Source organism: Pyrus communis, chromosome 11 (assembly GCF_041283825.1).
Source record: "Pyrus communis isolate YQ-2024b chromosome 11, ASM4128382v1, whole genome shotgun sequence".
Lineage (NCBI taxonomy): Eukaryota > Viridiplantae > Streptophyta > Magnoliopsida > Rosales > Rosaceae > Pyrus > Pyrus communis.
In genome coordinates, this window is record NC_142575.1 from 41,375 (window position 1) to 56,805 (window position 15,431).

At 38.3% G+C, this 15,431-nt stretch overlaps 1 protein-coding gene across 1 annotated transcript; it reads left to right on the forward strand.

The window, feature by feature from the left end:
* Window positions 1-5,833: 5,833 nt before the first annotated feature.
* Window positions 5,834-8,228, forward strand: LOC137742758 (L-ascorbate oxidase homolog). The gene is made up of 3 exons (XM_068482706.2): window positions 5,834-6,216; window positions 6,381-7,490; window positions 7,679-8,228. The coding sequence occupies exons 1-3, from the start codon at window positions 5,969-5,971 to the stop codon at window positions 7,977-7,979; spliced, it is 1,659 nt and encodes a 552-aa protein (XP_068338807.1). The 5' UTR covers window positions 5,834-5,968; the 3' UTR covers window positions 7,980-8,228.
* The last annotated feature ends 7,203 nt before the right edge of the window (window positions 8,229-15,431 follow it).

Genomic DNA, 15,431 nt, shown 5'->3' on the forward strand with positions numbered 1-15,431 from the left:
TTCATCAAACCACGATTTGCAAATTACGAGTTGAAAACCATGAACTGCAAATCACCAGTTTCCTCCAAACGATCTGCAGACCCATTTCCTCCCAGCAAGTTGCAAACCACGACGCCCAGCCTCCTCTAGCCGCGACTCAGCAAACAAGATCTGTAAGTCCGTCTCGAGATCCAAAAAGAATGAAAGCCCAAAACAAATGCATGAACAACCACTCTAACTAGTACGCCGTTTTCTAGTCCAATCGCCAATTGACCTCGATCTCATTAAGAAATCTTACCAATGGCTGGCATTGCTCCTCCACCCGGACAAGAACAAGTACTCCTACCTGGATCTGGGGAAAATTTTCAGAGATGGGGTTGGGGAGAGAGGCAAGTGAGAGAGATTGAAGAGTCCGACAAGTCAGAGAGCGAGACAGAGAAAATGAAGAATCAGATTAAAAAAAAAACAAAGTCCCTTGCTTTGTTTGATCAGTCTCAACGGTTTGCATAAAAGAGAAAATAAATATTATAAATAAAAAAAAAAAATTAAAAAAAAAATTATCTTATCAACATCATACATTTGTAGTCTTTTAACATCGTCAACATCAATTTCATAAAAAAGCAAGTCCATCCCTAAAAAAGTGTGTTGGCATTCAGCTCATTTAATCTATTTAGTGAACAGTGATAGATCTCATGAACAGTAAATTGATCAAATGCTTCTCTACCCCTAAAAAATGCGCTAGCACAAAGTCTAAAAATGCGCTGGCACAAATGATCTTCACCCTTACAAAATGAGCTAGAACCCAGCCCAAAATCTTTCTTCATCGTTTTTAAATCTTGAGTTCTTACAATATCTTCTTTAAGGAGATTGTCCAAACAGTTTGAGGAGCAACAGAAAAGATTGTTGGCACAACAGGAAGAATTGTTTAATCTCGAGGAAGGTGGAGATAAGGCGGAACTTACCCAACAAGGAATTTCGCTACCTTAGGACCGTTATAGTTACTACCGCCGTTCACCGGGGCTTCGGTCGCCGACTCCTTTCGCAATGGAGGAGGATGAGGATAATGAACATAGAAAGCAGACTGTCTCACTCATATTCCCTCCGTGTCGTGGAAGTTGTGGGTTAAATATCCAAACTTAGACGTGCTGCAAACTTGGATAGAAAGAAGGAAAAATGAGGTAAATGTCTCTTGGAAGATTATTTTATCCCTAACTGTGTATTCCCTGATCATGTTTTTAGACATCGTTTTAGAATGCAACGAAATTTGTTCGACAAAATCGTAAGTGTTATTTGCAACCATGATCCATACTTTGTGCAAAAAAAAAAATGCTTTTCATGTTCAAGGTTTTCTTCTTGAGTAAAAAATTACTGCTGTCTTGCGGGTGTTTGCATATGGAGCAATTGCAGATCAAGTGGATGAGATAACGAGGATGGGAAAATCAACTGTTCTGGAGTCCCTGATGCGGTTTTGCTCCGCAACAGAAGCCCTTTATACCAATGACTACCTTCGGACACCCACACCAAGGGACCTACGAAGGCTACTGAGGAAGGGTGAGATATGAGGCTTCCCTGGCATGATTGGAAGCATTGGATGCATGCACTAGACTTGGAAAAACTGTCCAAGTGCGTGGCAAGGAGCTTATGGCGCCAGAAAATGAGCCAAAAGTATCATTTTGGAAGCGGTGGCTTCATTTGATACATAGATTTGGCATTCATTTTTTGGTGTTCCAGGAACTCAAAATGACCTACATGTCCTTACCTAATCTCCAGTCTTCCATGAACTGCTGCAAGGAAAAGCACCCAGAGTTACATATTGGGTCAATGACCATAAATACGAAGGATCGTACTACCTTGCATACGACATTTACCGAAGGTGGACAACGTTTGTCAAAACAGTGCCACATCCACAAAGTAAAAAAGAAAAGCACTTTGTACAATGTCAAGGGAGGTGTAGGAAGGATGTAGAGCGTTGTTTTGGTATCCTGCAAGCTAGTTAGGCGATTGTTAAGTCAACTGCTAGAATGTTTGATGTCAAAGCTCTTCGATCCATCATGATGACATGTATCATTCTCCACAAGATGATTATGGAAGATGAGTATGATTATGATACCATCGATGAATACGAGTCGGACACAATGAACAATTCAAGAACACGTATCTATTGTGCTCATGACATCACCAAATATCTCGTGTAAATAGACGTTATAATCAATTGATCGTTGAGTAATACACTTCAATGCAAAAGCCATACTGGCACTGTACCCGTCAAAGTGACTTAATTGAGCACTAGTGAAGATTGCAACAAGGTGAAGATAATTAAAAGGAATTTGTGATGGAAGAATAAAGTTATTGGTTTATGTAATTTTATTTCGTGTGTTTTTTTTAAGTTTATTTGGTTTCGTTTATGTAATTTTATTTCGTATGTTGTTTTAAGTTTATTTGGTTTCGTTTATGTAAGTTTTTTTTTTAAGTTTATTTGGTGTGTTTAAATAAAGTACTAAAAATATTTAAGAAATTACATTTATTACTAAAACTAAATAAGAAATTACACAAAGTACTACAAATAAATAAGAAATTACATTAAGTACTAAAAATTAAGACGAAATTAAATAAATTACTACAAATAAATTTGAAATTATACAAAGTCTGTGGAGCTAGGATATGTGGTGCTAGGATCTTTGTTGCTAGGATTTGTGTAGCTAGAACCCCATCGACTTGTTTCCGCGTCTCTTACATGCCTCATTCGCACCACGTCTTTTTTTTCCGATGTCCAAAAATGTTTTGAATTCGGAGACAATCCTACTAGAGGCTTGTTCATATTGTCACGATCTGCTTGAGCCATCCTTTCTTCTCTAAGCATCTCGTTTTCTCAATTAAGTATTTCTCTTTGTCTCTCAACCGCCACATCACATCTCTCAGTAGCTGCTAATATTGTTGCCATGGTAGCAACTTCTTCCTCATCTCTAGCCGCTTCAATCGCCATGCTCAGTTCACCTTGGTGAGCAAGTTCATCCATATATTTTGTGTAGTCATTTTTGGAATAACTCCATTTTTGCTTTGCTGCCTTTTTACCTTGAGGCCTTAGGGACCGACGAGTTGATTGAGTCTTCGGTACTTCTTCAGACGTCCTTTCTAGCACTTCTTCAAATGTGTCTTTGTCCTGTACGGTCGTGTCCAGTTCTGGTGAACTGTGTAAAGGGACACCGTGCATGACAACTTCTGGACTTGTTGGCACAATTTTGTATCTGGGACAATTTTTGACAATTTCTCAACATTCCCATTTGTTGAATGATTGTTGTGGTTCTTCAAATTGTAGAATGCTTGTGCTTATAATGTCTACAAAATGTGGGATAAGACAATATTATAAAATGCGGGTGTAACACAAATAAATAAATTAAAATATTGATGCGGGTAGAATACTGTAACATCCCACATCGCCCAAGAGAGTGGATCCTGTAAGCCTTATATGTATTCTCATCTCTACCTAGCACGAGGCTTTTGGAAGCTCACTAGCTTCGGGTTCCATCAGAACTCCGAAGTTAAGCAAGTTCGTGCGAGAGCATTCCCAAGATGGGTGACCCACTGGGAAGTTTTCGTGTGAGTTTCCAGAAAGAAAATCGTGAGGGTGTGGTAGGGGCCCACAGCAGACAATATCGTGCTACAGTGGAGTAGAGCCCAGGATGTGGTGGGGGTCTGGGCCTGGATGTGACAAATACATATAAATAAATAAAAATATTGTGACCTGATTCGCTAAACTTGTCCCACTACGCAAATTACTAGAAGCAATCGAGAGAGCGTTTTTTCCAACAAGTGAAAGATATGTTGAATTTTTCCAACACCCTTGAAGATCTTGACTACTTCTGGCGTCTTTTCCATGTATAACGCAAAATGCTTCCGTAATTCTACTCCACATTTCTCTCAACTCCATCTCATTGCCCATAATCGGGTCATAAGTGACTTGAAACCAGCATTCACACAACGTAACATATTTAATGAGCTTCCACGTAGCCATTTTTTTTCACACAAAAAGTATATGAAAGCTTTGGTAGAAAGTGTTGAAAATATTGAAATGTGGTGTAAGGTGGAATATGAGGGTTAGGTATTTATAGAAAAAAATATATTTTTTTTTTAAATTTTTTCTTTATTTTTTAACAATTTTTAATAATTTTTATTAAGTTTTATTTAGTTAATTAATCTGTACCGTTGGATTTGAAAAAGATTCAAATCCAATAGTCTATATGCTGACACGTGGCCAACAGTCATAATTCTGACTGTTGTGCCTTTTTTTAAAAAAATTTTGGGCAGAAACGTGGACCGTTGATCGCTGGATTAGACTGCCCGGATCACGCCATGTCACTAGCCATTGGATTTCAAATTCAAATTTATTTGATCATTGTAAATCTAACGGTAAAGAAAACTAGCTGTTGGAAATCCAACAACCAGAACGAGCCACGTGGCCTCCCTATAAGAGTCGTTAGTTTGCTTGCACATGCGGGCCCCGCCCGCATTTTCTTGTTGGGGAAGCGCGCTTGGCACAAAAAAAATTAAAAGGGCCTATGACGTCACACTGGCTTTAGCATGATGTCACATAGGCCGAGCCTTGACTCAGCACATTCTGGGTCGCCCTATGGGATGGCTTGGGCTGTCAGCAAGCCTATGGGTCTGGGCTAGAAGGGATTGGCTGGGTGCTGGGCCATTTTGGCTGCTGGGTGCCGGCCTAAATGTCCCTGGTGGACTTGCTCTAATAGTTTACCAAAAACTCAAATACTGATTTTTTTTGTTGAAATCAATTTTACGAAAAAAGTTTACCAAACACTCAATTGTGTTATTTTACAGTTATTTATTCTCACTATAAAAGGGAATTTTTTTTCTTTTCTTTTTAAAAAGAAAAGCAGAGTAATACCAACCTAACCTTGAAAGACCTGTTTGGTATTGCTTCTTTTACCATAAAACTTCTTCACTTTAAAGTTAAGCAATAAAAAGTGTTTGGTAAAACTAAAATATCCTGCCTATTTTAAAGTAATGGCCTCTAGGTAGCACCTTTTTAAAGACAACATGTAGGTGGCTTTTAAAAGTTTTCATATGACAATGAGTTGAGTTTTTAATGAACATTTTCAATTCTTGTAATACCTTCATTTTGTTTTTGAAATGACATTATTTATATTTCTACACACATTTTATTCCTTAGAGAACACCACCAAGATAGTTGCTACTACCATCACGATCATCACTATTAGTGTTGCCACCGTTGCCGTCACCACCACGATCACGACTTTCCTTCTTACCCGTGAGAGGAATCCACATTTCTTCCTCACATGAGACCATTTCACCGTACAAATATCTTAATTAATATAAATTGTTTATTTGGTTCATCGTCATCTACAAGTTATTCATTTTGAAGAACGTATAGCTTTTCATATTTTTCAAACAAATAAAAAAAGAAGACAATAAATTAGCAGTAAAGAAAACCTAAATTGTGTTAAGAGTTTTTTTAATAATATTGGGTGTCAGTACATTTGCCCTTAACTTTATAACGATGTGACAAACTTAAAATAAAAGTCAAGCAAATTCAGACAAAAACGAATCAAAGGAAATAAAATACATATTTGCTTTCCTCCAACTACCATCAACTTAGTTTTCATATTTCCCGTTGAAAAATTAATTAATTTTGTTAATGGTCTTGGGGAGAAAGGGTCGGAAGGGAAGGGAAGGGAAGGGAAGGGATGTGGAGACAAATGAGAGGAAGGGCGCATTGCAAGGAGCAAGAGAGAAGGGTAGGCTTGGAGACAATAACGGGGAGTTTGAATGGATAGGAAAATGTCAAAGGCAAGTATATAAGACGAAACAGATCTACTTGGGACAACAATAGCAAAAGAAGACAATCATCGTCTTCCAATTCACTACTAATACAAAATATATAGAAGAGAGAGACAGAGAAAGAGGCATCGATTTGTGCGTGTGGATGTGCATGTAATAAATTATAAAAAAGATGTCTGGGATGATGCTTATGCTGCTGCTATGCCTTTCAGTGGGGACAATGTCGGTAGTCCACTGTGGAGATCCTACCATTTTCTTCACATGGAATGTGACCTACGGAACCCTTTCACCCCTTGGAGTTCCCCAGCAAGTCATTCTCATAAATGGCCAATTTCCTGGACCCAACATCAACTCCACCACCAACAACAACGTTATCGTCAACGTCTTCAATAACCTTGACGAGCCATTCCTCATCACATGGTACGTACATTAACTTACTAGTTACTACTACTCGTGCAATTTCAGATTCGCAAATTTGCAATGCAATCCAGCCCTACGCCCTCACCCATTAATTACCAAGAAATTAATTAATAACCATCACATCCATCGACCCCAGTTATATATGTTTGATTGCATGCAAGCAGGGTGGGTGTCCAGCAGAGGAAGAATTCATGGCAAGATGGAGTTCTTGGAACCATGTGCCCCATCCCCCCCGGAACGAACTACACCTACAAATTCCAAGTCAAGGATCAGATTGGAAGCTTCATGTACTACCCTGTAACGGCCATGCATAGGGCAGCCGGTGCCTTTGGAGGCCTCCGCATCAACAGCCGTAATTTGATTCCCGTTCCTTACGCTGCTCCCGAGGATGATTACACTGTCATGATCGGTGACTGGTACTCCAAAAGCCATAGTCAACTCAAGAAATTCTTGGACAGCGGCCGCGCCATGGCCAGGCCTGACGGCGTCCTCATTAACGGAAAATCCGCAAAAGGAGATGGCAAGGACGAGCCACTCTTCACCATGAAGGCTGGCAAAACTTACAAGTACAGGATCTGCAACGTGGGGCTCAAGAACTCCCTCAACTTTAGGATCCAAGGCCACCAAATGAAGCTTGTTGAGACGGAGGGCTCCCACACCGTCCAAAACACCTACGATTCGCTTGATGTGCATATTGGCCAATGCTTTGCGGTGCTTGTCACAGCCGACAAGGAGCCCAAAGACTACTATATGGTGGCTTCCACCCGATTCTCCAAGAGTGTGCTCACCGGCAAAGGCATCATCCGCTACGAAAATGGTAAGGGACCCGCCTCCCCTGAAGTCCCAAAGGCTCCCGTAGGATGGGCCTGGTCTCTCAACCAGTTTCGTTCCTTCCGCTGGAACCTCACTGCCAGCGCTGCCAGGCCTAACCCTCAGGGCTCCTACCACTATGGAAAGATTAACATCACCCGCACCATCAAGCTCATCAACTCTGCTAGCAAGGCCGACGGGAAGCTTCGCTATGCCATCAACGGAATCTCCCACGTGGACCCTGAAACCCCACTCAAGTTGGCCGACTACTATGGAATCCGTGAGAAGGTCTTCAAGTTCGACACCATGAAGGTTGATCCCCAGTCGACACCTGCAGAAAAGATCACCATGGAACCCAATGTTCTTAATATAACAATCAAAGACTTCGTGGAGATCATCTTTGAGAACCCCGAGAAGAGCCTCCAGACATGGCATTTGAACGGATACGCCTTCTTCGCTGTCGCGTAAGTGCAGCTATGCATGCCTGCATTTTCTTTCTTTCTATCTCTCACATGCACGCGCTATACAAATATATATATGTGTGTGTGTGTGTGTGTGTGTGGATACTTCTCTTTTAAGTAAGAATAAATGTAGGGCATAAATATATATCATATTGTTAATGAATGCTTCTCTATCTCTAACTGATCGTCAGCGTGGAGCCCGGGAAGTGGACCCCAGAAAAGAGGAAGAACTACAACCTTCTCGACGCCGTGAGCAGGCACACCATCCAAGTGTTCCCCAAATCTTGGGCTGCCATCCTGCTGACATTCGACAACGCCGGAATGTGGAATCTTAGGTCAGAGCAGCCGGAGAGGCGCTACCTAGGACAACAGCTCTACGTGGGAGTTGAAAATATTAAACGCTCCCTCAGGAATGAGTACAATATGCCAGACAATGCCCTTGTCTGTGGCCTCGTCAAGGGCATGCCTAAGCCCCCGCCTTACAGCACGTAAGATATTTCACCGCCATGCTATGCCGCTTCACACTAGCTATATATGACATAGATACCAGCATGGATGGAGATGACAGCGGGGGATTCGAATAGTGTGCGCGTGTGAGACAGGAGAGATCATTACAATTTATGTATTTCTTCGCAGCTAATTTAAGCAAACAAAGTTAGGGAACGGTAAAGAATAAGGGCTGGAATGTATGCCATTAAATTTTCCTATCAGATAAAATAAAAGAGAAGAAATCCCATTAAATTTTTGTACGTTCATTTAATTTGGAATTTTTTTATCATCTCCCTTTTGTACAAGATTTTATCATTAATAGCCAAATTTTATGATTTATCCCATCATTTTTACATCATTTTTATATGTCAGTTTTCATAAAAACTTTTGAATGTAGCAGAAAACATATACGAATATACCGAAGTACCCTCAATGTTATAAACCAAAACCATAATGTCAATCTACCTTTTAGATGAGATATTCTCTTAATTTTGGTTAACCTTAAACCAAAAATGGAAGCCAACGAACAGGAAAACCAATTTGTTTCAGTTGAGAACTTGCGACATTTTGCAGTGAACAGCATAAGTAAACAATCATGACAATCTATTTGTCGCAAGAAGAAAGATTTGTTTTATTCTTAGATGGGATATTGACAATTTTCATTTACCTTGGATTAGTTTTTCAGTGAAGGTATATGGAATTGTTTATGTGTCCCACCATTACCATTGATATTGTTGTGTTTCAAAAAAATAAAAAAAATAAAAAAAATTGATATTGTTGGAAATTTTAATTAACCGCATAACTTTAAAGACCAACAAAAATTGTGTAATTAAATCGAAAGACATCAAGTTTCTATTGATTGTAAATTTGATGAAGTTCTGGTTTCATTCGTCTGGTTTTTTTGTTCCCCTGTTTTCGTCTTACTTTTTAGGACGACAGATCCTAATATTCCAATTTCATTATCCCCAAACAATTAGATTTATGTTATTACGAACTATAATGGTGATTTACCATTTTATAGATCTCTATTCAGAACATTAGTTTACAGATCACCAAGTTCGAGCATCAATCCACAAGATAATGTAATTAAACTTATGTTTTGAGGGTACTTGGGACTATTCAAAGTGACATTTTTTAAATGATGGGCTAAGTTTTGGCTATTAATGATAAAAACTCCTTTTTACATCTGGTTTATTTTGCCTATTTATTTATTTTCTTCTATCTATATATGCGGTCAATTTAGAGAGATCATCTTTATAAATCACATTTTGTAAATTACATAATATGATTGTTCACCGTTTGTCTTCTTTATTAAATCACAAAGTCTTACTTTATTGTCATGTCATGTGGTTTACAAAATATGATTTAAAAAATAAGGTCTACCTAGCATTTTCCGTACATATATAGAGACTAATGCTACACTTAACACAATTTTCATACTGTATTTGTATAACCTCTCTGATAGAGGTAGACACACAAACATATGTGGGTCTCATATGTATTAGAGAGGTGGTACAAATGTGGTTTGAAAAATGTGGTAAGAGTAACATTTCTTGATAAACTTATAGTCACAACGTGGTCCACCACCAACATCACTGATATTATTCCAACCTAACAACGTATTACTAGTAGTTGAGTTTTATCACAAAAGGCCGGGAGATATTAAAGGTGGAAACACTTATATATTAATTGTATATTATATTGTCAAATATGATCGATGTGGGATCCTATTCCACAACAAGCCCCCTCACAAGTGACCTCGCACAGGGTCACTCGGGAAACCAATCCTTACATCGAGAACCGGTCAAATCATTATACTTGTGCTAATGCACAATTTTTCGAGAACCCATTCGGTATTCAGTAATTCGTCACTAGAACCAACACACGACTTTTAGAAAACCTAGTTAGTTAACAATCAATCACTAGAGCCAACACAAGACTTTTCGAAGGCCAATTATCAGTCGGTATTATGAAGCAAGTTCAAACCCAGTAACTCGGGCCTAGAACGTGTCAATAGAATAACCTGTTTTGATTATGTTGCAGAACCACTCGCTAGTAGGGCATGACCAGTCACCCGACCCTACTGTTTATACTATGGATGATTGGTAGCTCAAATTTGTTGAAGTTTCAACTCCTTCCCCCCCCCCCCCCCCCAACAAAAAAAATCATCTCTTCTAATACTTGCAAATGACCAATTTCCTAAGAATATTCATGCAAGATGTCCTACTACTTTAGCGACTCTCGCTCGCTCTTTGGCTTGTGAACTTCTTTGAAGGTCTTTTACAAACGCACGTATTTTTAACATGTTTTCCCACACCTGGTCCATGAAGAAAACATTTTTTTGTACAGGGTGAAGGTGCAGACACATCGTGATTGTTTGGGAGGGATCTTTATAGGGTTAAAGTGATTTGGTCGAGAAGAATATATGTGCACTCTCAATAAAAGTACCAATTGTTGGAACCAAATTCGTGCACCATCGTAGATGGTGGAGGCAAAAATCCAAATAACCTGTAAAAAAACAAACAACCTTGAGCAAGCCTAGGACCACAGTGTGTGCTGGCCAAATGCTTTCCAACAATCAAGTTAGTAAGCAAGTATAAGACTCTAACAATAGGCAAAAGAATCAGAGTGCGATGATTGCGTTACCAGAGACAAACCTTAGAATGGTGTATTTATACCAGTCAAGAGATAGACATTTTAAGGATAGAAAATCCTTATTCTAAGTCTAGATAATCCTAGAGGATTTATAGAAGTAGATATTGCATCCTCTTTATGAGTTTGATTACTTGCAATGCACGCTAATTCCTATATTGTAAAAACTCCAAAACTTATAGAGAATATGGCTGATTTTATACTCGATCAGTTCCCAGGTCTTACGAAACAAGCATGGTCATTCAAAGCGAAGTCTCTTGGACTTCGCCCACTACGCCGGAACAGGATAATGATGGCATCATTGCTATGTTATCCAACTCCGCTTGGAATTGTTGAGTCTATGACTAGACTTCTAAGGTAGCTGTATTCAATATGCCTTACTCCGACTCTGAAAAATCATGGTCCCACAACATTTCCTAAAGTTTTGACTTAAATTTCCACATTTTTGAACAAAATTCCATTATTTCCATCGAATGCAGCTGATACATATATTGATATATCCATCGATATTTTTATAAATTTGCATATCAATAGCCGCCAATAATAAAATTTTAAACACTAATCAAGGTATATTTAAAAAAAATGATGTATTTTCACTTAGTATTACAGGATATTTCTCTTCACTTTTAACTGAGATGTCCTAGGTTCGAATATTAAAAATGGCAGAGTTTGATACCAATATTTACCCACCTCATTTTTCATATTATAATGTATGGTTGTAAAAGAAAAAAATATGTATTCTTGATTTGAAAAATCTTTCAGGTTACATTCTAAAGACCATTTTGTTTGGCCTCTACTTACAAAGCCTATAACATTATTCAAACTAGTAAAGTAGTAATTGTTTTCACACTCGTTGCATGTACATGTAAGATAAAGGGCAGAGCTGACCCTGAGGGTGTGCAAAACGTGCCACCACACAGGGCCCCTCGATTTGGAAGGGCCCCCAAAATTTTATTACATGTACACATATGTATGTGATATATATTTAAATGTGTATGATAATATTAATTATGGTTTCAGTGCTAGTGGTATAGGACTTCTAACTTTTGGTGCCCAATCAAGCAAACTTATTTTTGGTGAGCCAACTTGCAATATTTCAATTTTATAGATAACAAAATTGAAAAATAATAAACAATAAAGAATATACAACATTAAAAGAAGGGTGAAGTGCCTATTTAGGCCATAAACTATCACCTTAGTGAAAATTAGGTCCCTGAATTATTTTTTCGGTAAAATAAGTCCCTAAATTCATAAAAATTGCTAATGTCATCCCTACTATTATATTGAAAGTTGTTTTATCCATTTTTTTTGTTAACTTAAGTCAACACACTTTAGAGTGTAATACCGTCATTTTCTCGCTTATAAGCCCTTAACATTTCATATAGGTTTCAAATTTAACGTCTAATTTACCCTCCAAAGTTAATTTCATACACTATTTATTTATGATAAAATTACCAATCTATCCTCCAATGTGTATCACATGCAAGTAATGTAACTTAAATTGATGGAAGATTGAATATAGTAACTTTGAATCTAATATTAGGGATGTAATTGGCAGATTTTTATAATTCAAAGACTGATTTTTTTGAAGAAAAAAAAATAGTCTAAGGACCTAATTTTCACTTAATTGATAATTCAGAAACTAAATTGACAATTCAACCTTAGAAGAATGAAGGGCCTCCATCTAATTTTTGCACAAAGCCCCTAAATACTCGAAGTGGGCCCTGATAAAGGAGTTCAAATTTTGTTTATAGGACAACATTCTAAAGTGCTCTAGTTCATGAATACTCGAATTCATACTTGTTTGTAATAACACAGACACTCATCCCTGATAAGCTATAGCCTATATATAACACAAACATGTAAGAATTCGTAATTTTAAGGTTCTTTTTTGTCAATTTCCAACACCACCATCTAACCCGCTCAAGTTACACTCTTACTTATTACTAATGATTAATAATAGGGTAAATTACATTTTACCCTCTTAAGTTTGAGTGTAATTGCAACTTCTTACAATATCTTTAAAACATTTCAATCTCATACACAAACTTATATTTTGTTGCAATTTCATATATTCATTAGTCAAACCGTTAATTTGATCGTTAAATCATGACGTAGCAAAAACATAACCCACATATTTTCATGATGTGGCATATAAAAAATAATTAATTATAAAAAAAACTTAAATACAAATTTAAATAAAAACAAAATAAAAGGGGCTCACCCCCTCTTCTCCCACATGGCACAGGGCTTCCATCTCCTCCAATATCCATAACCACTAGCGCACCCACCCTCCCAATCCTTAAACCCTCATTCTCTAGTTCTCCCAATTCTTCTGATTCTTCTTCTTCCCCAAATCTTCGCAAAAAATCTCTCTATTTTCGCTCTCAATCCGAAAAAAAAAAACCCAGAAATTTCATGGATTTCGAAATTTTATTTCCCAAAATTCCAAACCATCATCTTCTCCGCGTCAACCTACTTGCAAATCTGAAAAGAACCCTCCCAAGTTTCCTCCTATCTTGCTCCGCACTTACTTGAACCAGCACGATACCCACGCCGATCTGAATGTCTGCACCGAACACATAATTAAGCACAGACTCCCGATGGCCACAACTTCTTTTAGATCCGAGTTTCCAATGCCATCTCTTCCTGAATTGGGCATCACGGTGGGATATCTAATCCACACCCACCCCTTCCACCTGATGTAAACCTTCCCCTTCCCTCTGTTCCCTCCGATCTCGACGAGCTCCGCTGTTAAATGGTTAAGCAACTGATTGCGCCATAGTGACATCGCCGGAGCCAACGGTGGTGAGGCTTCTGAGGATGAGGAGGGCAGCATCCAAGGCTCTATTCGGACAGCGGGGGTGCTAAGGGGTTAGAATGGAGAAGAATGCAAATTACTTGCCGTTGAAGATTGAGGGTAACAATGGTGTGACGTCGCCAAAGCTGGTGAGAGGGGTCGAAGACGTCTGCGGACACGATCTACTCGCCGTTAAGTGAAAACCTGGTGACAATGACGGGTTAGGCGTGCTCGGCGTAAACGACGACGTCAAAAGGGGAGACATGGTGGTGTTGGAAGAACGATGACAGGACAACAGGAACAAATTTGGGTGGGGTCCACTTTATATTTGTCACGTCATTATTTAATGGTAAATTTAAACAGAGTAAGTAACAGTTCTATAAAATTGAAATGAAATAGTAGTAAATGTATGAGATTGAAATATTTTAAAGATGTTATAAGAAATTGCTTTTAAAGATGTTGTAAGAAATTGTAATTAACCTCAAAGCTAAAGAGATAAAATATAATTTACCCTTAATAATATTGTTAGGGCATTTTTGGCCATTGTTGGACTGTCGTAAAACGAAGGCCTTTTTGTTCTCAAGTAGAATCAGGCCATAGCATCCCTAGGGGAATACTTTATTGTTTTTCTTACATATATCTTGTATTTGTTCCTAGCAGGTTCAAATGAGTATTGGATCCTCTAATATTAATGGATAAAAGAAGGCGTTGGAATTACTTATTTTCCATTCGTAAAATAAGGGATCAACATCTTCTTAAGAGCAAGTCCATCGGCTCAAAGGAATAAGACCAGCACAAGTTACTTAATTTACAACAGCTCAACCAAGGGAAATAAGGCACAAATATTAAATTTAGAACGGATCAACGAAGCGGAAATGAAACAACATCGAAGCAACAAATCCCCATCACAATGGGTTAACGGCCCACCACTAGCCCTCATCATTTCATCACATCATGCCAATCAAACAAATTAAACCATATTTCAATATATATACGTCAAATCTCATTTCATAAACTTAAATCAAAGGCTAAGCATAAAAAAATAACAATTCAATAGGAAACATATTTATAACACCAAGTCATATCCACACAGGATAACAATTATGAAAACAAGGTAATCACCAATATCACATATATTAAAGTCACTCACCTGGAGCCCGCGCTAATGCACCCTAGCACGGGAGTCAAGGCATCACGTTCTATCACCGCATGTGGCCGAGTCCAATTTGGTCGGGAAGGCCCTCAAAGTGGCTCGCACTTGTCAAAACCCTAAGGTGGGTGTTCTTCAATTCGGTTTCCTTGGTGTTCCAACGCCCCAACCACCAGTTGGGTCTAGTTCCGAGGTCCAAGGGAAGTTGATTAAGGCTGATGGTGAATGGTGATACTCACCAGAATGACGAATCGCCGTCGAGAACCCCTGGGTTCTCCGGTGGAGTTCTACTCGAATTAGACCTTAAAAACCCTTGATTTTTGGTGGAGATGGAAGGAAGAAGATAGTTGAGCAAGTTACAGGTAAGGAGATAGGAAAATCAGCTGAATATGGAAGAATTGGCCTGAAATTGGCCGGTTTGAAAATGGGTTGGTGGAGCACACGAGTCACGAAATAGGGAGGGAAAAAAATGTTAGCTTCTCTCCTCCCTAATTGGTCCTTTATAACCCTCTAAAAATCTGATTAGTCCCCCTTTTTATTAAACTAACTTAACCTTTAACCCATATGCGGGAATGAAATAATTCCCACAATCTATAGTTCACAAATTCAAACGTCCGTAACTAAACCGTTATAATTTAGACTTGCAAACAGCTTTCACTTATGCGTTCGTGGGTTCAAGATCTATTCGAATATGTTACTTGTGACCTCGAAAGGTCAACGAATTTTAGATAATTACCTTCCAAACTTCAAACTTTGTAACTATTTTAATTAAGATCTAAATCCAAATAAATAAATATAAATTCTCGAAAAATAATATAAAATCTCAATAATATAAATACGTAGATTATAATAA